At 45.3% G+C, this 24,349-nt stretch overlaps 1 protein-coding gene across 2 annotated transcripts in view; it reads left to right on the forward strand.

The window, feature by feature from the left end:
* The first annotated feature begins 2,233 nt into the window (after positions 1-2,233).
* The window catches only part of LOC111565021 (NACHT, LRR and PYD domains-containing protein 12-like), a 263,219-nt gene continuing 241,103 nt past the window's right edge, over positions 2,234-24,349 (forward strand). The window contains exons 1-7 of one of the 2 annotated variants that reach the window (XM_055008265.1): positions 2,234-2,249; positions 16,752-16,849; positions 17,237-17,368; positions 17,452-17,625; positions 17,762-17,890; positions 18,192-18,264; positions 18,425-18,653. In XM_055008265.1, the coding sequence (XP_054864240.1) occupies positions 17,280-17,368; positions 17,452-17,625; positions 17,762-17,890; positions 18,192-18,264; positions 18,425-18,653 (694 nt within the window). In that variant the 5' untranslated portion in view covers positions 2,234-2,249; positions 16,752-16,849; positions 17,237-17,279. Of the gene's footprint in view, positions 2,250-15,854; positions 16,850-17,236; positions 17,369-17,451; positions 17,626-17,761; positions 17,891-18,191; positions 18,265-18,424; positions 18,654-24,349 lie in introns of those variants that run through there. The other variant, XM_055008264.1, reaches the window with a different exon arrangement.

Raw genomic sequence — 24,349 nt, forward strand, 5'->3', positions numbered from 1 at the left:
TTCTGTCTTACCTGAATGTTTCCTATCTGGCTGAGGAGGCTTCATTTTTTCTCTCACAAGTCTTTCTTCATAATGTCTTCACAAGTTTCACACTTGAAATCTTGACCACAACTCTCCAATATCTCCAAGGTTTGTGTGTTCAACTGACTTTCTCAAGTCTTTCAATGTTTTTCTTCAGAATATGGAATGTGGTAACAGTTGTTAGGAGTTCTTCTCACTGACATCACAATGGACTTTTAAAAAAATGCATTTACTGTCTTAGTACTTGTTCTCTGTGCAATGACAGCAAAGTTGAATCTAATCTAATCTATAAAATGACCAAAAGGAGACACCAAATGACCAATATGAGACAGGAAATGACCAAAATGAGAGAGAAAGTGACCAGTATGAGACAGGAAATGGCTGAAATCAGACGTTTCCATGACGTTTCCTGGACAGTTCTTCATGCTTATGGCTCCTCCCACACATCTGCTAGTTCCTTGGAGAAACTAAACTGTGTTTCCTCATTGTTTGCTCCAAAATATTAAATCCTCTTCAGTGACATGAGTCTCTTGTAACAAAAACACATTGTGCCTGTAGTCCTTTGTAAAATAAAAATACAGCCTTTCTCTTAGTGCTGTCTTTAAGTCTCCTGGTATTGAAGGAAATAAAAGACAACTTTGAACATGTGAACATAATATTCAGTAACAATAAGTCACTTCACTAAGGCTGTGAGTTTGGATGAAGAAAGTAACTGTTATGTTGATCCCTGGAAATAAACTCTGAGTCTCATTTGGCTCTATTCAGTAACCAGAACACATATTTCCATGTCTTTTCATTTTCTATGGGAATATGTGGACTCCTTCTATGAAAGTTTGCTCTCTTCCCCTGATCTCTGGCTTCTTTTATCTTCGTCCACATCAGCTCCAGCGTTGCTCTGTCTTCTTTTCTTCAATCTTCTTCATCTTTTTTCCACATCTCACAGCCTTTTGACAGCATCCACATTTCATTTGTGCATCACGCTTCCCAAACTGAACCATGAGCTGCCTGCTGTGATTTTGCTCTTTCTTCCTGATGTGATGAACGCTGTCCACCATGTTTTGCTGTTCATGTTGACGGCTGGTTCATTGACGTTGTTGCAGAGTAGTCATGATCCATACATCCACAAAGGAAGAGAAAATTACTCTCCTTTCTTTTAAAAGTCCTAGACTTCATTTTTTGGAGACTAAACTTCAGATGAAACAAACTGAGGGATCGTTTGAAGATTTCAGGAAAGTGTTGCTGCTCAGAGATCCATCTAGCTGGAAGTCTCTCTCATCCAACTAACAAGTCAGGACTCTGTGGATTCAATCTGGGAAAAGTCATGATGTTGATCGACCACTAGATGGCAGCAGAGACTCAGACACAAATCTCTGTCCCTGCAACTGATCAATAATCAATAATAATACTGATCCATTATCCAGTAATCAAACAATATTACCAATATGTATGGTAGTTTTGAATCATATTTTTGTCATTTTTCATATTTGTAGTGGTTTTATCTCATTTTTGGTCATTTTATACATATGTGTGGTGGTTTTAATATGAATATTTAAATGTCTGATTAATCGCCATCATTTCTAACACTGTTGGGTCTAAACCTTCATATTTCTACATGTTAGTTTCTCTCTGTGATCAGTAAAACTGGAGAGTCTAAACCTCAATATTTAAACTGCTTCATTTCATTTGTCAAACCAGTCTAATTTGTCTGCAGGAAAACATTTTGGCACAACATCTGTTTTTATTTTTGATGTGTTTTAAGAATGAGGGTGACTTTACTAATAATCAATAGAGCTCTCATGTGTCTGACATCAAAATAAATAAAAAATATATTCAAGAATGACAGTAAAAATATAGCAGATCCACTGAAACATAAAGAGGTAGAAGAGTATAAAAATGTAAAACAATAATAATAATAATCATTGTTCTCACATAAATATGGATAAATTCTTTAATCTGTGCTTCGTCATGTTTTGGATTCCCAGTGTCAGATTACAGCTATAAATAAAAACAACTACATTATGTTTTCAGTGTAATTATTACTGAAGCTCAGCAAACATTCACAGATCTTTCACGGTGTTTTATTTCCCTAAACGTGGTTCATCTCCAGCTGAACTCTCTGATGTCTGATTTTTCCACTGGAACCCAAACGCCTCTCTGTCTAACTTTCAGTTTCGTTCTTCCGAAGTTGTGGCGCAGTTTACGTCCTCCGGTCCAGCCTCCGTGTGAAGGTAATGTCAGCAGCTTTTAAATACTTTAATGTTGGACATTTGTTCAGAAAAGCAGCAGAAACTCGCTGGAAACTTTCTGTGGATCTGGAAGGTTCGGTTGAAGGAGTTAAACCGATCAACGTGTCGCCATTTAGTGTTTGTGACTGGAATTCGTCGAATAAAGTCCTAAATAAATAACAGTAAAGTGTAGAAATAACAATACAGTAAAGGGAACTGATGGTCAGGAGCTGAATGCGGTGTTTTTTCCGTGTTTCTCCACTTTGTGGTGCCTGAATCAGCCTGTAGAGGAGGCGGAGTGAGGAGCTGCTCCAAGCCGTTCAGGGAAGCCTGAGCTCGGCCTGACAACCGGAAGAGACCCGGTCTGACTGGATCCAGACAGCAAGAGGTTGTTCTCTAGCCGTCCCCTTAACGTGCTATCCTGCAGTCAGACTCAGGCCCGGAGTGGATAATCGGGAGGAGCGGGACAATTCCCGGTGGACAGGTCTGATGTTTGGACCGTGGGGGCTGGTGTTCACCCTTTTATTTATTTATGTATTTGAGTCGGTGTTCAGTCATGGCACTGGATTGATCATTACGCTGCTACCGCTGTTTCTGGGCCACCTCCGTCTCCACTGGCAGCTCTTTTTTCTGTTTTTTTCTGTTTTATTTTTATTTATTTTTGCTTGCTGACGCACTCTGACGTAACACGTCCGTGCACACAGTCGGTGGCGTTTGAAAGATGGAGAATAGAAAGAGCAAGTTTAAGAAGGCAAGAATTAAAAAGAATACAGCTCTGGAAACAGACGCAGACAAATGTGCTGAAATTGGAAACTATTTCTCTAAAACCTGCTCGCGGTTTGAAACGACAAATGAGGACGATAAAACGGATACAGCAAGATGTTGAACTTTCTCTGCAAACCACCGTTCAGTTTGATTATCAAGTCAATGAACTGTGCGGCGTTGTGGCATATAATATAACGTTATATAATTTAGTATGATGCGACACCACATCACTGGGAAACTTTGTCTTGTAGCCCCTCAGAGTCAGAAGAAAGATCCAGCACCAAGCAGCAGCCATGAACCACAAGTCTAGAGTGAATATTATTAAAATTAATATTATGAAGAGTGTGGTGTAGACCTGCTCTATATGAGAAGGGCCCTGAGATGCTAGATGATTCAGCACTACACTGGTAAAACTGCCCTGAAATGATCAGAAGGATTTGTAAAAAGGAGAGATTTGTGCTGAGAATTATGAGCATTTTTAAAATGTGATTTAGTGTCAGAAGCAGAGCCAGCAGTGATGAGAGGATTACTGCTGTCAGTATGGAAGGAACAGGTGAGCTGTTATAACAGTGTGAACTAGCAAGCGCAAGTTCCAATATAACTACTTTCTATGCTCAAACGATAATAGTGGCCCATTTTATTTTTTCATCATTAAACATGAGCTAGTAAATACACAAAGCCCACAACTGAAAGGGAATAATACCAAAGTAACATGAAATAAGCCTGCATATTTTTTTAAAGGTATCTTTATTGTTTTTTCTATTAATACAAGAAAAGTATAGTACAAAAAAATGAGAGTACCTGATATTACACCAAACATGGTGAACAAACATTCCCACACGGTGAAGACAGCAGAAGGAAAAAAAAAAAGGAAAAACCCCAATAAGCAAAAATGAATTCATTGAAGATAAGTATGAAGTGTAGAGATATGTAAAAATAAAATTTAAAATAAAATTAAAAAAAAAAAAAACATACAACAGCATTGAAATCTCAAATTGACAATTGAGGGGCTATGTAAGCCGATATCCAGGCATTCGGTATTACTATATGGTGTTTGGCTGATACCAAAACTCAAGTCTGGTTCTTTCTAGGAATGTCTGACCAGATAAGTCCATGAAGACCCTTCTGTAGGGTCTGCACCTCTTCTATAGAAGAGCAAGAGAACCCACCAGGATATAACCTTGCTTCTGAAGAGACAAAGCTATGGATCTGCAAATACCTAAATAAATGTTTGGAGGGGAGGTTGTGTTGTTCAATTAGCTGGTTAAAAGATTTCACAGTGCCAATACCCTTCTCAGACCATAAGAAAAATGCGCTGTCTTCAAGGCCAGGGGGAAAATCTGGGTTTAAATGAATAGGAGTGAATAGAGAGAGAGAATCCTCCTGAGACCCTATTTTATTAAAAATTCTCCAAACCTTTAATGTGTTTTGGAGGAGGAGATTGGCCCTTACTCTGTTTGCCACCCATTTTTTAGAAGTATACAAAATATTACGAAGAGGAATTGGATCCAGAGGGGTGGCCTCAATGCTAAGCCAAGTGGATCGGGGATCATTCCTAAACCATTCCCAGAGATAGCGGCCGAGGCAAGCCAATTGATAATATTTAATATTTGGCAGTGACAACCCTCCATCTCCTACGCGAAGTTGTAGTTTTTGTAATTTCAATCTGGCCCGTTTGTTCCTCCACAGAAAGGAAGATAATGAACTATTTAGGATAGAGAGTGACCTTCTAGTCAGAAGAACTGGGACCATTTGGAACACGTAGAGCAGACGAGGAAGTATGTTCATTTTAAAAAGATTTACCCTGCCTATAGGAGATAGTGGAAGGCTGGTCCAGTGTGCCAGATCCTCTTTAATTTTACGGATTAAAGGTATAAAATTGGCTTTATAAAGACCAGAGAGGGACAGAGTTATATGTATACCCAGATAGACGAACCCAGAAGGAGACCATCGAAAGGGGACAGCGCTAGAAGAGGTAGAGGGGGTATGAAGGGTGAGGGGCATAGCCTCTGATTTTGAATAATTAATGTCATAGCCCAAAAACTGACCAAAAGATTAAATAATTTCAATAATTCTGGCCATAGAGATTTCAGGGTTGCTTAGAAAGAGCAACACGTCATCCGCATAGAGGGAAATGGTGTGCTTTTGAGGACCTATAGTAATGCCAGCCACCTGAGGGTCAGTCCTTATCACCTCTGCTAAGGGCTCAATAGCGAGCGCAAACAGGAGAGGAGAGATTGGGCAGCCCTGGCGAGTACCGTGCCCAACTGCAAATGTGGGAGATTTCCAACCATTTGAAATGACCGATGCACGAGGGGAGTCATATAAGAGAGAGATCCATTTGATGAAGCTATCTCCTAAATTAAATTTAGAGAGGACCCTCAGCAAATATGGCCACTCGACTCTGTTGAAAGCCTTCTTGGCATCGAGAGAGACTACAACAGCTTTAGCTTCCAAATTGGTGCCATATTCAATAATATTCAGCAATCTCCTAATATTATTACAGGAATTACATCCTAAAATGAAACCGGTCTGGTCCATTGAAATAAGGTCTGGGAGGACGTGCTCTAGTCTTCTAGCTAAAATTTTTGCGATAAGTTTTCTATCTACATCAAGCAGAGCAATTGGTCTGTATGAGGAGCAATCCTCTAATGGTCTGCCCTTCTTCAGAATCAGTGAGATGTTGGTATCCATCATAGTATTTGGGAGGTGGCCAGAATCAAATGAGTGACATAATATTTTAAGCAGAGGGTCAACTAGCAGGCTCTGAAAAGATTTAAAGAACTCAGGAGTCAGGCCATCAGGCCTCGAGGCCTTGTTGTTTTGCAGTTCATTAATAGCAGCAACGACTTCTTCTCGTGAGATAGGACTGTTTAGCAGATCTTTCTGGGTCTGAGAAGCCTGAGGTAGATTGATGGCTGACAAAAAGTTTTGCATCAGGGCCTCTGACTGAGGCTCAGTTTCAGATTTACATAAAGATTCATAAAATGATTGAAAGCATCTGTTGATATCCTTACCATAATGAACTATTTTACCTGTCTCATCTTTTATGGCTGAAATAGCCTGTGAGTCAGACCTAGCCCTAATTAAATTTGCCAAGTATTTACTGGACTTATTCCCAAACTCATATATTCTGTGTTTTGCAAAAAACAGGGATTTCTGGGCCTCTGATGACATGAGTGTATCCAGAGCTGCTGTTGTGGTATCAATTTGGGATCTCAAGTCATTGGAAGGGTTCATATCAAATTCTCTCTGAAGCTTCTTTAATTGTTGTTCCAAATTCCGCTGTTCTGCCTCCTTCTTATGTTTGAGATGTGCAGAAAAAGAAGTTGTAAAGCCCCTTGACACAGCTTTAGCAGTCTCCCAGAGCACACTAGGAGAGACTTCTGGGGTGTCATTCTCAGCCAGAAAGAACTTTAACTGCTCTGTAAAATATTCTATAAAATCAGGGTTTTTAAGAAGATAGTTTTTAAATCGCCACTGTGGCAGAGGACGCTGCTCTTTACAGGACATAACCAAAAACAATGGAGAATGATCTGAAATAACAATATTACCAATTGAGCATGAGATCACTTTTTGAAGGGCATGATTAGGTGTGAAAAAATAATGAATCCTTGAAGGGGATTTATGTACCTTTGAATAGAAAGAATATTGTTTGTCTGTGGGGTGGAGGGCCCTCCAGGTATCGATAAGATCTAAATCTCTGCAGCAGCCTAAAAGAGTCTGACTAGTACCGACACTAGATCTTGACCCACTATGTGATTTATCTAGGCGGGGATTGAGACAGCAGTTAAAATCGCCCGCAATTACTGAGGATTCAGTAATCCAGTCCGAAAACAAGGAGAATACTTTCGTGTGGAAGTCAGGAGGACATACTGGTGGAGCATAGACATTTAAATAAGAGACATTATCCCCATATAACATCCCTGAGATCATTACATAGCGTCCAAGTTTATCACTTTTGACCTTCACTTCAGTAAGGGGCAAGGCTTTATTGATCAGAATTGCAACCCCTCTGCTTCTTGATGTAAAGGAGGAATAAAATATCTGGCCAACCCAATCTCTCTTTAATTTTTGGTGCTCTTCATTACTCAGGTGAGACTCCTGGATGAAAGCTATTTGAACCTTTTCCCTCTTTAACAAATTAAGAATTTCTTTTGTTTAACAGGGCTCTGAATCCCATGTACATTCCATGAGCAGAGTTTAACCGTTGAGTTATCAACCATAATCAAGCGGATTTCGAATAGACAAATGCATGCCTGAGATAGTCACAGAAGTATGTTTAACCCCATATGTCAATCTGGAGAAGGTGCTGAACATCAGACAGTCAAGAAACAAAAAAAAACAAAACAAAAAACACCTGTGTGGGAGAAAAAAGCAAATAATAATAAGACCTGATCCACCCCCCAAGTGCTTCCCCAAACGAAGCACCAAAGTCCAAAGCTACTACTGTGCATCTAAACTGTGCACTAAACCAGTGCTCCAGATGTATACATGTGCATTAGCAAAACTACAATAGGAGGAATAATTTAACACAAGTACTTGAACTGTAACAATATAAACAGAGAAGAGAAACAATATCCTGACAGGCCCCATGGTGGCACCTCAGACAGTTTGAAATGACAGATTGTCAAGCAGTTTAAGTTGTCAGGCTTATTTTAAAAAAGAAAGACAAAAAAGAAAAACAGACCGTGGCCCGCTACATAACCAGTAGAGCACAGATATTGGCTGCCGTGTGACAAATACAGCCGCCAGAGTTTCGAACATCATATGGCATAACAAACAGTTTGTGGAGCCAGTTTGTCAAGCAGTTCAGTTCGTGGAGCCAGCAACATGTAAAGCTGTAACTCACCCTGAAGCAGAAATCTCAGTCCCAAACATTAAGTCCGTGGATTTCCACCTGGCCGACATGGGCCCTGAGTGGAGAGACGAGCAGGGCCTGGAAGAACTTAACCATTTGGGGCAGGTCCCGATTCCGGTGGCCGGGCTGGAACTATCGTTTCCTCGTAGTATTTTTCGGCAGCCTCTGGGGTGTTGAAGAAGTGCTTCTTGATATTAAAGGTGAGCTGCAGCTGTGCGGGAAACAAGAGGCCATATCTGGGAACATGCACACCTGGTGGCCACAGAAGTTCAGCGGGGCTCTCTCCCTTGCAAGTCGGAGGATCCGCTGTTCAGCCTGGAAGTGATGGACCTTGACGATCATCGGGCGCGAGGGGGCTCCTGGTTTGGGCTTGGGGGCCAGCGAGCGGTGGGCTATATCTAGCAATGGAGAGGCTCCGGAGTTGTCTATGCCCAGCAGCTCAGCAAAAAAGTCCGCCATAAATGAAGTTGTCTGCGGACCCTCGATATTTTCCGGGATTCCCAAAACCCTCAGATTTTGCTGTCTGCTTCTCGACTCCAAGTCTTCTGTTTTAGACACAAGCATCGTGTTGCTTTTGCTCAGCGCCTCACATTTAGCCTCGAGTTCGGCGACCCTGCCATCAATATCTTGAAGTGAAGATTCAACATCAGTAAGACGAGAGGCAAATGAAGCAATTGTGGACTGAATGGTGCCCATGGAGGCGCGAGTCTCGTTCCGAAATGATTCAATCAGCCTGACCACGGAGAAGAGGGACGGCTCCTCGTCTTCAGTATCGTCGTCGCCATTATGTGACCGAGGGCTAGCACCGCTTTCAGCCTTGTCCTTATGTCGTGACGGACGGCCTCTCTCTGCTCGCTCCTGGCGCGTACTGCCCTTACCAGTCATCTTGTGAACCTTCCTGACAAGACTTGGGGCGTTTAGGAGAGCGAAGAAGTAGTTTGCGAACTTATTGTAACAAAATATGCAGGAGCTGGTCAGGACGCGTCTACTCCCTACTCATGCTTCACCACGCCCCCAAGCCTGCATATTTTTAAAGCAACCCTTACTTGTACTCAATTGGAAATATTTTAGAAAAATACACTGAATTACAGGCTTTACAGAACAGTGCGCTATTGCAGACTTAACATGTAAGGTTATAATTAAATGGTTTTAATAATAATGGGTCATGATCTAAAGTGGGCTGGTCTGAGGCATGAAACTCAAGGTCTGAAAATGAGTCCCACTCTGGCCCTGGTCAAACTCACTGGATTTGACTCTGATCACTGCCTATTTCCCTGTCAATACTATCAGCGGCCTCGTTTCAAGTGATGAAAGCATTAAAAAGCCTAAATCTCCTCCAGGATGTTGACTTTAATAATCAGGTTGATCATAGAACAGACAGCTGCCTCACTGGAACGTTAGTAGCTGTGACTTGTAGAGGACTGGGATGTTTATTCCACTTTATAGAGTCTGCTGCCTGAACTGACCTTAGAAACACACTATGTTGATGTGAGCCAGTAGTTTTATTAGTGTCTGCATGGAACCAACAACTGATCATCAAGTCTAATAAATTCAGTACGGTTCAAAAACATTCACACAACATTTATTAAATGATAACTTTTGATGTAATTTCAAGTCTTTATGAGGTTATTTCACATCATTTGTTCTATGTCGAGTGTTTTATGGTAATTTAGTGTTTTTTTTAGTTTTTCATGCTTTTTTAAAAAGTGATTTTTGCACCCTATTGTGTTGATTTTGCACATTTTTGTGTTGATTGCACATTTTTGTAATGTCGTGACTTTTTATGTTTTCTTATGCATTTTTTAAAACTGATTTTGCACGTTTTTGTCTTGATTTTGCACATTTTTGTTGTGACTTTAGTCTTGTTGAGGTTATTTCACATCATTTATTGCTATTTTGGGTGTTTTTGTGGCAATTTAGTGACTTTTTAATGTCGATTTTGCATTTTTAAAAATGGATTTTGCACCTTTTTGTGTTGATTAACATCTTTTTGTGTTGATTTTTACATTTTGGGGGGTCATTTCATGTCATTTGTTGTGACTTTGAGTCTGTACATAAATTTAAATAAAATCTTCAGACATGTTGGGGTGTTCCCAACCAGCAGGAGTTATCAATCTGAGGCTGAAATCAATGTGTTTAAGCAGTAAATATCATTTGTATTTGTCAGACAGTTTGTCACGGGTTCGTTTTTTTAAAAAAAAAGTTATAAAAATGATGGCAAGGCCGAAGAGTTCCAAAAACAGTGAATTTCTTTTATTTGCACCAAATCCTTTAAAAGTGTATATACATATTTACAGTGCAAAACAAAAAAAAACTGGTGGACACAGCAGAAAAAAAAACAGAAGTATTTACAGAGAGCTTGAACCTTACAGCAGGCAGCCACATCACCTAGAGAACCTCCAGCACCAAAACTCTCTCTCTCCCGCTGTTCAACTCAGGGGCCCTATATATACCCCCCTAGCCCCTCCCCCGGGCAAACCAAAAGTTACTTGTAGGGGGGGTAAATAAGAAAAGGCAAAAATAACCATAAGGAAGAACAAAATCCATAATACAATTAAACCAAAATTACACAAAACAAATTACCCAACTTAAGGTAACTGAAACAACTCTGAAAACATAATAAACCACAAAATAGCTACAGAACCGGAAAATGGGAAAGTCCCGGTCACGTGGTGGCCCCATTGCGCGCCACTTGCCCCATTTATCCCACAGCCGGAAGCGCCTCTGTTTGGCCCACGACACAGAGGCTGCACAGTCATTAAGAGGTGAGTGTTATTGTCCGGGTGTGCTTGGTGAGGGGAGACGTGTAGGCGCCGAGTGTGCACCCTCGACGCGTTACAGCAGGGAAGAGATGAGTCCAGATATGGGGAGGATTATGAAGGGCAGTTTATAAGTCCAGGGAACGTGCGGGCGATCCCGGCAAACAGTTTCTCAGCGCGCGCTGTGAGAACAATGGAGCGCGGCGCGCTCCTGCACCCCGCCCCCTCCGGAGCCGCCGAGAGGAGAAAAGGCGCACAGGGCTTAAGAGTGACGGGGCATTTAGAGGCGCTCCGTCACATTATCCCCCTCCTCCCCGAGGTTGGCGATGTGCGGCAACCTGGAGAGATAGTCCGCCACGACGTTGGTCCTGCCGGCTCGGTGACGGATCTGGAACTGGAACGGCTGAAGGGCGAGGTACCACCGGGTGAGACGACTGTTGCGGTCTTTCATAGAGTTCATCCATGTCAGAGCCCGGTGGTCAGTCTCCAGGTCGAACTCCCTCCCCAACAGGTAGTACCGCAAGCTCTCCAGAGTCCACTTGATTGCGAGGCCCTCCTTCTCAACAGTAGAGTACCGGGTCTCACAGGGCAGCAGCTTTCGGCTCATGTAAAGAACCGGACGTTCCTCTCCTGAGCGGAACCTGGGCCAGGACAGCTCCCAGTCCCACGGCGGACGCGTCGGTCTGGACCAGGAACCTCTGGTTGAAGTCAGGACTCCTCAGCACGGGTGAGGAACACAGGTGGGTCTTCAGGGTCTGGAAGGCGGTCTCGCAGTCCTCGCTCCAGGCAACAGGATTCCTCTGGTCCTTCGCAGTCAGCGCGGTCAGCGGAGCAGCAATGGTGGCGAACTGCGGGACAAACCTCCTGTACCAGCCGGCCAGGCCCCTGAAGGACCTCACCTCCTTCTTCGTGCGGGGCCGCGGGCAGCTGCGGATGGCCTCCACCTTGTCCATCTGCGGTCGGACTTCGCCGTGTCCAAGCCTGTAGCCTAGGTACATCGCTTCTTCTTTGGCCCACTGACACTTGGCAGGATTGAGTGTCAGGCCGGCCTGCTGGATCTGGCTCAGGACCCGCTCCAGGTGCTGCAGATGCTCCTCCCAGGTGTTGCTGAAGATGACCCATCGTCCAGGTAGGCGGCACTGCAGTCCCCACACCCCTGCAGGACCCGGTCCATCAGCCTCTGGAAGGTGGCGGGTGCTCCGTGGAGACCGAAAGGCATCACCGTGAACTGGAAGAGGCCTGCAGGTGTCTGGAAGGCCGTGTAAGGGCGACTGGACTCTTCCAGGGGCACCTGCCAGTAGCCCTTGCAGAGGTCGAGGGTGGTGATGAACTTGGCCCGCCCAATCTTCTCCAGGAGATCATCGATCCGGGGCATCGGGTAGGCATCGAACTCCGACATGGCGTTGAGCTTCCGGAAGTCAATGCAAATGCGAAGTGAGCCGTCCTTCTTCACCACGATGACCACCGGACTGCACCACTCGGACTGGGATGGCTCAATCACCCCGAGACGCTGCATCTCCTCCACTTCCTTCAGGAGCTTCTCCACGAGATGTTGTGGCACCCGATAGGACCGCTGGCGGATTGGCCCTCTCTCTTTCAGGCAGATGATGTGTTCGACCAGTACAGTCCTCCCTGGGTTGGCGGCAAACAACTTGGACACACGCTGGAAAACCTCCCTGAGCTGGATGGACTGGACAGCAGAGAGGTGGTCAAGGGCAGGTTCGACAGGCTGGTGGAAGCTGGCTGCAACGGACGCCTCCTCCCCTTCACTGTCCACCTCGGCCACCAACAAGGACGTCACTGGACACGGGACAGGAGCCTCCTTCCACTCCTTCAGCAGGTTTATGTGATAGGTCTGCTTCGTCTTCTTCTTGTCTGGATGGTGGATCTCGTAAGTCACTGGACCCATCTTCCGAAGGACTGTGTATGGGCCCTGCCATTTGGCGAGCAGCTTACTGGTGGAGGATGGCAACAGGAGCAGGACCTTCTGGCCGGGATGGAACTCTCGATGTCGGGCCTGACGGTCCTACCACGCCTTCTGGGACTGCTGGGCCTTGCGAAGGTTAATCTCTGCTTCATCACGGTACAGCGCCAACCGGTCCCGCATCTCGAGCACGTATTGGACCACAGTTCGATCACTGGTTGTGGAGGAAGGAGCTTCCCAGCCCTTTCGCAGCAGGTCCAACGGCCCCTGGACATCCCAGCCGTAGAGCAGCTCGAACGGGGAGAAACCAGTTGAGGCTTGCGGCACCTCACGGTACGCAAACAGCAGGAAAGGCAGCCATCTATCCCAATCCCGCCCCGTATCAAGCACGAACTTCTGCAGCATCTTCTTGAGGGTTTGGTTGAACCGCTCGACCAAGCTGTCTGTCTGCGGGTGGTAAGGCGTAGTCTTCAGCGGCGAAATCCCCAGCTGGCGATGGAAGAGCTGAAGAAGTCGGGAGGTGAAGTTGGTCCCCTGGTCCGTCACAATCTCGTCCGGGATTCCAACCCTGGAAAACAATTGCACCAAACAACGCAGCACAGCAGGGGCAGTGACGGTGTGCAAGGGGAAGGCCTCGGGGAACCGTGTAGCGTAGTCTGAAAGCACTAAAATATACTGGTGACCCCGACTGCTTTTGACCAAAGGTCCTACAATGTCCATGGCTATACGCCGGAATGGGGTGGAGATCACGGGCATTGGTTGGAGGTAAGCACGATCTGATTGGCGCACATAGGAAGTCTTTTGGCAGATGGGACAGGTCTTACAATACATTTGTACATCTGCGTACATGGAGGGCCAATAGAACCGGGACGACATTCGCAAAAAGGTCTTATTGCGGCCCAGATGACCTGCCCAAGGCAAGGAGTGTGCCAAGTGCAAAATCATAGGCCGACAGGACACAGGAGAACCACGAGGCGCTTGACACCGTCAGCCACTGCATACAGGACATCCTTCTCAAGAACAAAACATTCCCTGTCCCCTTTAGCAGAGTCCAACCCCCCAACCACCTTGTCAAATAAAGACTTGAGAGATGCATCCTCCCTTTGCATGGCCCCAATGTCCTCTGGCACTTCCCACCTGTCCTTTATAAGCCCCTCCTTACAGTCTGGCTCCCTGGATTTCAGACCCTTTTCAAAGCGTCGTTGGCGGCGAGACTTCCGTGGGCCCTTCGTACCTCCCTCAAACAGACTATCATCCAGGGTGGAAAATGGCTCTGTCTGAGGCTCACAGGTTAGCTTTGGTTTAGACGTCACCTCTGCTCTAGCCTGAGCCCGGGTGATCACAGGACCTAACACGCCCTTTTCACAGTCTGTGTCCTTGCCCTCCTCTTCCAGCAGTACATCCAGCAGCACCGGTAAGTCCCACCCCAAGATGGCAGCAACAGGCAACTTTTCCACCACCCCCACACTTAGCAAGTAGGCCTGTCCATTCACTCCAACAGTCAAATCAGCTGTGGGGTAGGCATGTCGGTCTCCATGCACACACAAAATGTCTTCCTGTCTGCTAAAATCCACCATTCCAGTTGGCACCAAGTCCCTCCGGACTAGGGTTAGGAAGCTGCCAGAGTCAAGGAGAGCAGTCACAGGCTGGCCATTAACTGTAATGTCCTTAAAACGCTGCCGTCTCCCTACAGCATTTACAGCTTCAGCACGTGGGGTATAACAGGCACCCGTAAGTTTAGCTTTTCTGATGGGGCACAAGGATGCTTTGTGGCCTGGCTGCTGGCAGTAGAAACAGATTAGCTCCTTACCGGGCCCACGCTGATTGGGTGCTGTGTTGAAGTCTCCAGGGGGCTGGTAACCGGATCTCACTGCTGGCCTGGGCTGTGACAAAAGCTGACGACTGGGACCTCCTGGGTGTGCAGCTGGGCCTCCTTTCCGCGCATTGATGTACTGCAGCGCTAGCTTGGATGCAGCTAGCCCATCTGCAGGCTCGTGCTCCTTCACCCAGGTGCAGATGTCGGCAGGAAGGACACGCAGCAGCTGCTCCAGGATGATCTGCTCACCAATCTGCTCCTTCGTGTGCTGCTCCGGACGGATCCATCGGCGATAGAGCCCCTTTAAGCGGTGGTACGTCTCAGTTGGGTTTTCTCCAGGCGGAACCGCGCTGGACCGGAACTGCTGACGATACGTCTCTGGCGAGATGTCAAATTTAGCCAGCAGCGCCGCCCTCAGGTCGGGGTACAGGTGGGCCCTCTCTTCGTCCATCGCTGTGTAGGCCTCCAGTGCCTTCCCACTGAGTAATGGCACCAGGCGACAGGCCCACTCCTCCTGTGGCCACGCCCACGTCTTGGCAATGCGTTCAAAGCGCAGGAGGTAATTTTCAATGTCCTCTCCATTGACATACTGAGGGATCTTTGGGTCTCCATAGGGTCGGGCGTCTGCACGGGAATGTTCCTCTCCACCGCCCCCACGAGACTCAGGTGTGGCTATGGGGGAGCTACGACGCTGTCGTGGAGCGGGAGTAGGTAGACCCCTAAGGCTCAGCATCGACTCTGCAGACGGCGACGCTGCCCCTTCTGGTGCTGGATTGGATACCCCAGGTCTCTGCTCGGCTGCTTGGGCTTGCTGTGGCTGAGAAGCAGGCAAAGAAGCTTGGAGTCCTCTCATTGCTGCCAGGAGCCCCTCCTCTCTCTTCTGTTGCCCGATCATAAAGTCATTCATGAGCCCCAGGAACTCACTCATGGGTTGGGCCATTTCAGATGCTTCTTCGGATGCAAGTTCCTCTTCTTCCATTTTTCTCTGCTGAGAGCGTCTCTTCCTTCGACCAGCCATCCCACTTCTGACACCAAATGTCAAGGGTTCGTTTTTAAAAAAAAAAGTTATAAAAATGATGGCAAGGCCGAAGAGTTCCAAAAACAGTGAATTTCTTTTATTTGCACCAAATCCTTTAAAAGTGTATATACATATTTACAGTGCAAAACAAAAAAAAACTGGTGGACACAGCAGAAAAAAAAACAGAAGTATTTACAGAGAGCTTGAACCTTACAGCAGGCAGCCACATCACCTAGAGAACCTCCAGCACCAAAACTCTCTCTCTCCCGCTGTTCAACTCAGGGCCCCTATATATACCCCCCTAGCCCCTCCCCCGGGCAAACCAAAAGTTACTTGTGGGGGGGTAAATAAGAAAAGGCAAAAATAACCATAAGGAAGAACAAAATCCATAATACAATTAAACCAAAATTACACAAAACAAATTACCCAACTTAAGGTAACTGAAACAACTCTGAAAACATAATAAACCACAAAATAGCTACAGAACCGGAAAATGGGAAAGTCCCGGTCACGTGGTGGCCCCATTGCGCGCCACTTGCCCCATTTATCCCACAGCCGGAAGCGCCTCTGTTTGGCCCACGACACAGAGGCTGCACAGTCATTAAGAGGTGAGTGTTATTGTCCGGGTGTGCTTGGTGAGGGGAGACGTGTAGGCGCCGAGTGTGCACCCTCGACGCGTTACAGCAGGGAAGAGATGAGTCCAGATATGGGGAGGATTATGAAGGGCAGTTTATAAGTCCAGGGAACGTGCGGGCGATCCCGGCAAACAGTTTCTCAGCGCGCGCTGTGAGAACAATGGAGCGCGGCGCGCTCCTGCACCCCGCCCCCTCCGGAGCCGCCGAGAGGAGAAAAGGCGCACAGGGCTTAAGAGTGACGGGGCATTTAGAGGCGCTCCGTCACACAGTTCTAAACATGAGTTGTTCTTATTATCTCTCAATCACAACCTGTGATCTGATCTGTCCAGCAGAGGGGGAAAGATTTAAACTGAAATAAAGTTCACCTGATACACTTTGAAGAAAGCAAATGCTAGAAATGTTCAGATGTTTCTTAAATGTAGCATTAAATTAGATTGAGAGCAGACATGTCTCTTTCTGCACTGTTGAGGGAAATGTGCATTAGTGTGATCTCTGCTGATGTTGGTTCTGTCCCAGTGATTCCATTCTAGGGAAAGTTAACTGTCAGGGATTTACAGCCTGATGGGAGTTTCTGCTTTCATGAACCACAGGGTTTGTAGAAGTTGTGTTGGATGTTGAGTGACATGAAAAAGGTTGAATGTTGAAATAATCCGTCACATGAAATGAGTGGGAATCAACCTGTAAAATGTGCTCTTATTGTGAAAGTCTGCCTGCTGCTTCCTCATAGGTGGAGTCCTGACTGGTTCCAGGAAACAGATCACCTGTCTGAGCGTCCAGGAGTGGACTGGAAACTTTCTTCTTCTTCTTCAGTGCTTTGAATAAAGTGTAAGTTTGCTTTGTTTGCTGCTTTAACTTCAGTAATGTTGCTGTTTGTTTCTGCTCTGTGATGTTTCTACATGTTCACTTCTTATTTCAGCACAAACTTTGGATGACTGCTGTTTAAACATGGATCAATATGATTATTAGGTTATTGATTGACTGCAATCAGTCAATATTTCTATGAGATTATTGATTGCTTGAGTCAGTTTGATGAGCTGCTGATGTTTCTTTGTTTGTTCTCAATCCAAACTGCATGGTGTCTTTTTGACTTTGGGTTTGTGGGTGAGTCTCTTCAGCTCCATGACTCCATCTGCTGGACTGATAGTAGAAGTGCAGCAGCTGATCTTTTCCAGGAGGATTTGAGTGGATCAATGATGTTTGTTTCCTGTGCAGGTGAAGGTAGAAAGTGTGTGTGAGCTGCTGTGAGTTGAGCAGCATGGATGAGTGTGAGGACAGAGAGGAGGGAGTCCCTCCCTCTAAAAGCTCTCTGTGTGGGGAACAGGAGAACCAGAGCAAAGCTCAGAGGTGAGACCAGCATCTCTAAATGTCCAGGACTCTGGTGCATGTCAGAGCTCAGCATCACATCACTGCTGCATCATTATTCACAGGAATCCACCTGGACCTGGACCTGGAACTGGACCTGGACATGGACATGGACCTGGACCTGGATCTGCATCCAGCTGTGTGTCCTTCAAGAGCGACCAGTCTAAGGATCTTTATTTTGAATTTAAAGAACGTCAACCTCCTGAAGTAAGAGGAAAGAAGAAAAGAAGAAAAAAGAAGTAAGCTGTGAAGTCAAACTACTGACTGTTGTGTCAAATGTTATGTCATTGTTCCAAATATGTTCCATCATTAAATCACTCTGAATCTCTGCTACATGATTTTTCCTTCCTAGTGGTCTTCCTCTCTATTTACCAGAATCCATCAGAGACCAGAGTCCTCTGGACCTGGACCTGGACCTGCATCCAGCTGTGTGTCCTTCAAGAGCAACTTGTCTAAGGATATTATTTTTGACTTTAAAGGAGAACCAGGTCCTGCTGCAGAGGGGTAAGATGTTCAGAACAAGGTTTCAGAGCTGCTAGTCTGATAGCAGATTGGCTCCTCATCAAACAGAACAAATGTTTTGAAGAAGTGATGCTAATAACATGAACATCATCCACCGAGACATTAAAAACAGAACCAGGTGGATCACAGCAAGAACTCTGAGTTCACTAAAATATCAAGAAATAGTTTTACTGGACAAAACTTCAGTTCTGTGATTATATAAGCCTTGTTAGCTTGTATGTTAGCCTGTTTGTCTCTGTGTGGACAGACGTACTGAGATCTAACTGTTGATATTGATCCAAAGAGTGGAGCAGCAGAACTCGGAGGTTCCCAGAGCTCAGTCTGTCCAGCAGCATCACCTGGACTCCATATTCATGGTGAGTTCATGGACAACAAGTTGTTCTCCATCTGTTGTGTTCAGGCGTCTCCATGCTGCTCTTTGTAGACCAGTGGACTGTCAGTGTGTCCAACATGGATCTGATGTTTGGCTCCATGATTTGACTCTGATGGACTCATTGACACATTTCTCTGTTCCAGCTGCTGGAGGACAACATGGTGACTTTTGTGAAGAAGGAGCTGAAGAAGATGCAGAAGGTTGTGAGTCCAGATTACCCAGAATGCTCCTCAGAGAGTCAGAGGGAGGATGAGGAGGAGTTGGAGGGTGATGATGAAGAGCAGAGGAGCAGCAGAGAGATGTTTCAGCAGATCACAGTGTTGTTCCTGAGGAGGATGAAGCAGGAGAAGCTGGCTGACTGTCTGCAGAGCAGTAAGAGGATTTGTGTAAAGACTGAAGCTGCTGATCAACAGAACATTTACTAAAGTCTCAGAATATCTTCACACAATCAGTCTCTAGGGGACAAACTGTCACCTTCACTTTATTGCTACTTTGGTGCTTTAATATCCAGGTTACTTCTACTTCACTCTTTCTTTCTTGTGTTTTCATTCAGAATTTCCTGCTGGAGTTTGTGGACGTGCACTTAAATGTGGTCTGAAGAAGAAGTTCCAGAAAGTGTTTGAGGGCATCGCTAAAGCAGGACAGTCGACCCTCCTGAATGAGTTCTACACAGAGCTGTACATCACAGAGGGAGGGACTGCAGAGGTCAATGATGAACATGAGGTCAGACAGATTGAAGCAGCATCCAGGAAAGCAGACAGAGCAGAAAGAAGCATCAGAGCAGAAGACATCTTTAAAGGCTCACCTGGAAGAGATGGACCAATCAGAACAGTGATGACAAAGGGAGTGGCTGGCATCGGGAAAACAGTGTTAACACAGAAGTTGACTCTGGACTGGGCTGAAGACAAAAGCAACCAGGACATCCACTTCATGTTTCCATTGACTTTCAGAGAGCTGAATGTGGTGAAAGAGAGAAAGTTCAGCTTGATGGAACTTGTTCATCACTTCTTCAGTGAAACCAAAGCAGCAGGAATCTGCAGCTTTGAAGACTTCCAGGTTGTGTTAATCTTTGATGGTCTGGATGAGTGTCGCCTTCCTCTGGACTTCCACAACAATGAGGTCCTGACTGATGTTACAGAGTCCACCTCAGTGGATGTGCTGCTGACAAACCTGATCAGGGGGAAGCTGCTTCCCTCTGCTCGCCTCTGGATAACCACACGACCTGCAGCAGCCAATCAGATCCCTCCTGACTGTGTGGACATGGTGACGGAGGTCAGAGGGTTCACCGACCCACAGAAGGAGGAGTACTTCAGGAAGAGATTCAGAGATGAGGAGCAGGCCAGCAGCATCATCTCCCACATGAAGAAGTCACGAAGCCTCCACATCATGTGCCACATCCCAGTGTTCTGCTGGATCACTGCTACAGTTCTGGAGGAGCTGCTGAGAAGCAGAGAGGGAGGAGATCTGCCCAGAACCCTGACTGAGATGTTCATCCACCACCTGGTGGTTCAGGCCAAAGTCAAGAAGGTCAAGTATGATGGAGGAGCTGAGACAGATCCACACTGGAGTCCAGACAGCAGGAGGATGATTGAGTCTCTGGGAAAACTGGCTTTTGAGCAGCTGCAGAGAGGAAAGCTGATCTTCTATGAGTCCGACCTGACAGAGTGTGGCATCAATCTGGAAGCAGCCTCAGTGTACTCAGGAGTGTTCACACAGATCTTTAAAGAGGAGAGAGGACTGTACCAGGACAAGGTGTTCTGCTTCGTCCATCTGAGTGTTCAGGAGTTTCTGGCTGCTCTTCATGTCCATCAGACCTTCATCAACTCTGGAATCAACCTGCTGGAAGAACAACAACAAACAACCTCCAACAAACCTGATCCAACAGTTTTCTACCAGAGAGCTGTGGACGAGGCCTTACAGAGTCCAAACGGACACCTGGACTTGTTCCTGCGCTTCCTCCTGGGTCTGTCACTGCCGACCAATCAGAATCTCCTACGAGGCCTGCTGACACAGACAGGAAGTAGCTCACAGACCAATCAGGAAACAGTGAAGTATATCAAGGAGAAGATCAGTGAGAATGTGTCTGCAGAGAGAAGCATCAGTCTGTTCCACTGTCTGAATGAACTGAAGGATGTTTCTCTAGTGGAGGAGATCCAACAGTCCCTGAGATCAGGACGTCTGTCCACAGATGAACTGTCTCCTGCTCAGTGGTCAGCTCTGGGCTTCATCTTACTGTCATCAGAAGAACATCTGGACATGTTTGACCTTAAGAAATACTCTGCTTCAGAGGAGGCTCTTCTGAGGCTGCTGCCAGTGGTCAAAGCCTCCAAGAAAGTTGTGTAAGTAGTTGGAAACTGAAGATCCTTTTTCATTTTGCTGCTGTTTCATCAGTATAATCTGCTTTTTGTCTCTTCAGACTGAGTGGCTGTAATCTGTCAGAGAGAAGCTGTGGAGCTCTGTCCTCAGTCCTCAGCTCCCAGTCCTCCAGTGTGACAGAGCTGGACCTGACTAACAACAACCTGCAGGATTCAGGAGTGAAGAGTCTTTCTGCTGGACTGGAGAATCCACACTGTAAACTGGAAGCTCTCAGGTCAGGACTCACACTTTGAAACTGATGTGATTTCTATCAGTGGATAAACAGCTAACCTGAGTAGAATCATTTCTGCTGATGGGATTCATCAAATGAGCTTTTACTGAACTTGTGCAGGACTTTGTCAGGGTTTATTTTTGACATGATTAAATCCCACTAATCATTGTTGAGATTGTTGATTTGCTTGAGACACATGAAATGTGCAGCAAAATGTAGCTGAAAGAGAAAGAAGAAAAGAAAGAGTGAGAAACATCCATCCAAGTGTTGTCCATCAGGTTTGTGTTGTTTTGTGTGTGCAGGCTGTCAGGCTGTCTGGTCACAGAGGAAGGTTGTGCTTCTCTGGCCTCAGCTCTGAGCTTCAAGCCCTCAAATCTGAGAGAGCTGGACCTGAGCTACAACCATCCAGGAGACTCAGGAGAGAAGATGCTGAGAGCTAAAGTGGAGGATCCACACTGTAGACTGGAAACTCTCAGGTACAGACAGACAGACACTCTCAGGTACAGACAGACAGACACTCTCAGGTACAGACAGACAGACACTCTCAGGAAACTATCATCCTAGTGTTGCAGGCCAAGCCTGCTCCTTTCCATCGGTAGGTTTCAGGGTGTGTGAGACGTCAGAGGAAGTGCTGCAGCGGTAGGAAGGAAGAAGAACAGTGAAGCTGAAGAAGGGTGATGTTTAGGTGCAGCTGCAGTCACAGCGCATGTTATGGTCCAAACAGAGAAGTAGATCCAAGTGTGTTCTGGAGAAGCTGAGTGTGTGTACAGTGTGCTGCAGAGCTTGAATAAAGTTCCTGGTTCTCCACCGCAGAGTTGGTCTGGACTCTGAATACAATTTGTTACCAACAGCGAGCCACGCTAAGCTAAGTGAGCTAGCGTTTACCCGAGGCTGTCCAACTACGATTCAGATGCCAACAAAACCAGGTTGGTAACACTAGCTTAGCAGAAAGACTGGAAACAGGGTAAACTGTTAGCATAGCTTAGCACAAAGACAGAAAGCAGGGTAAACTGTTAGCCTAGCTTAGCACAAAGACAGGAAGTAGGGTAAACTGTTAGCCTAGCTTAGCTCAAAGACAGGAAGCAGGGTAAACTGTTAGCATAGTTTAGCTCAAAGACAGGAAGCAGGGTAAACTGTTAGCCTAGCTTAGCTCAAAGACAGGAAGCAAGGCAAACTGTTAGCCTAGCTTAGCTCAAAGACAGGAAGCAGGGTAAACTGTTAGCCTAGCTCCATGAAAAGAGGAAGCATAAATGAGTAAAGCTGAATAATGAGTGTAAACTGAGCTGGAACGTGACGAGCACAGGACGGGACTTTAGAGATGCTGCATTCAGGTGTCTGTGTCTCCATGTTGGACTGGTCCTTTATCAGTGGAACAGTGTGAGAGCCATGTAACGTCCATGTGTGCTGCTGAAAGAGTCGCTGCTGCTCTGACCGTCCTCCTCCTTTCAGGGTGACGCCTGCTGGAGTCCGATGGTTGACACCAGGTCTGAGGAAGTGTAAGTGTGTTTTAATGGATTGATGGAAACAAAGCAGCACATTCAAGCATCTTCAAAGTGTCACATCTCTGAGGTCATCATCAAAGCTTTAATACTGATCACATGATCCATCAATAACTGCAGCTGTGTTGTGTTTGTTCTCTCCATCAGATTCCTGTCAACTCACAGTCGACACAAACACAGTACACAGAAAACTAAAACTGTCTGACAACAACAGGAAGGTGACACGTGTGGAGGAGGATCAGTCGTATCCTGATCATCCAGACAGGTTTGATCGGTGGGCTCAGCTGCTGTGTAGAACTCGTCTGATTGGTCGCTGTTACTGGGAGGTCAAGTGGAGAGAAGTGGTTCATATATCAGTGAGTTACAGAGGAATCAGAAGGAAAGGAGGCAGTTATGATTGTTGGTTTGGATTTAATGATCAGTCCTGGAGTCTGCGCTGCTCTGATGAAGGTTACTCTGTGTGTCACAATAACAGTCAAACATCCATCAGGTCCTCCTCAGTCTCTCACAGAGTTTCAGTTTATGTGGACGTTCCTGCTGGAACTCTGTCCTTCTACAGAGTCTCCTCTGACTCTCTGATCCACCTCCACACCTTCAACACCACATTCACTCAACCTCTCTATCCTGGATTTGGGTTCTGGTCCAAGTCTGGTTCCTCAGTGTTTCTGTGCTGAGTTGAGTCTCCAGAGTCTCCTCCTGGTAGAGAAACAGTGTTGAACAGATAGTTGAGTCTCTCCATGACTCTGTCCCTCAGAAACATGTTTCCACATTCATGGATTAAATATGTTTCTTTGTGAAATCCTTCTAAATGATTCCTTGTGAACTTGTTCCTCTTCAAAGATGGAAGTTGTGATTATTCCAGGAGCCAAATGTGGTGTTTGCATCTTTTTCCAGTCAAATGTTGAGAGTGAAAATCAGGATGTGGTGTTTCCTCTGACGCTCACTTGAACTAAAAGCATTTGAGCTGCACAAAGTGTGAAATGAGAGAGGAAGCAGTGAATCTACAAACTGCTGACAGACTTTCACACATTATTGTCCAGTGAAAATCAGGTTTTTGTGCAGCCAGACTTGATCCTGATTTGAGTGTTTCAGTCCTGTTCTAGTGATGAAATGAGAACTTCCTTCATCTTGTGTGTGATGGAGAAGAATAAAGGGCTGTGGCTAAAAATCCTGACTCTGAGTTCTTCATTACAAACATACATTATATCAGCTGTTTATTATTCATCTGCTTTATTCTACGCAACATGGAACAGAAAAACAAGAACAGGTATAAATTTAAATATAGAATATCGTATATTTTCAAATTTACTGTTTTTGAGTCTTTTTGCAACTAAAAATATGTATTTTTTTTGTTTGAGTCTATATAGTCCTTTATATTTACTTTGAAGGCCAAATTTGACTAAATATAATTAAAAATGGCAACAAAAAGATCAAAGCTTCATCATTTATCGTCTCCCATAAAGCAAAGTCACTTCTGCACCTTTTAGACTCTGAATCAGAGAAAGCAGCAATTTCTCATCAATTCTGTCCCATGCTTTAATAATTAATTTTTCAGATCATCCTTGTTATTGAACTGTTTTCCATCATTATGAACTTTTCTTGCCATAAATCTCCATAACTTTCTGATGGGATTAAGGTCTGAGGACTTGGCAGCCAGTTCATCACATCTATATCACTCTTTCCACAGTATTCTGTGATCTTCTGTGATTTGTGGCATGATGTGTTGTCTTATTGATTGATCCATTTCTCATTTTTACAATAAATAAGTGGTTCAGTGTTTTTTTCATAAGTTTTATATAAGATTCTGAATTTGGTGTTTCATCAACAAATTCAAAACAGATTTTATTTTTTCCATAAAAAGCTTCCATAACTCCAGCTATCTCTGGATAAAAAATGGTTTCAGCATCGATATGATGCCAGTAGAATTTAAACCCACCAGGACTATCCAGATTACATTTAACCCTGGAAATTAAACATTTTTT

The sequence above is a fragment of the Amphiprion ocellaris genome, chromosome 24 (assembly GCF_022539595.1).
Source record: "Amphiprion ocellaris isolate individual 3 ecotype Okinawa chromosome 24, ASM2253959v1, whole genome shotgun sequence".
Classification (NCBI taxonomy): domain Eukaryota; kingdom Metazoa; phylum Chordata; class Actinopteri; family Pomacentridae; genus Amphiprion; species Amphiprion ocellaris.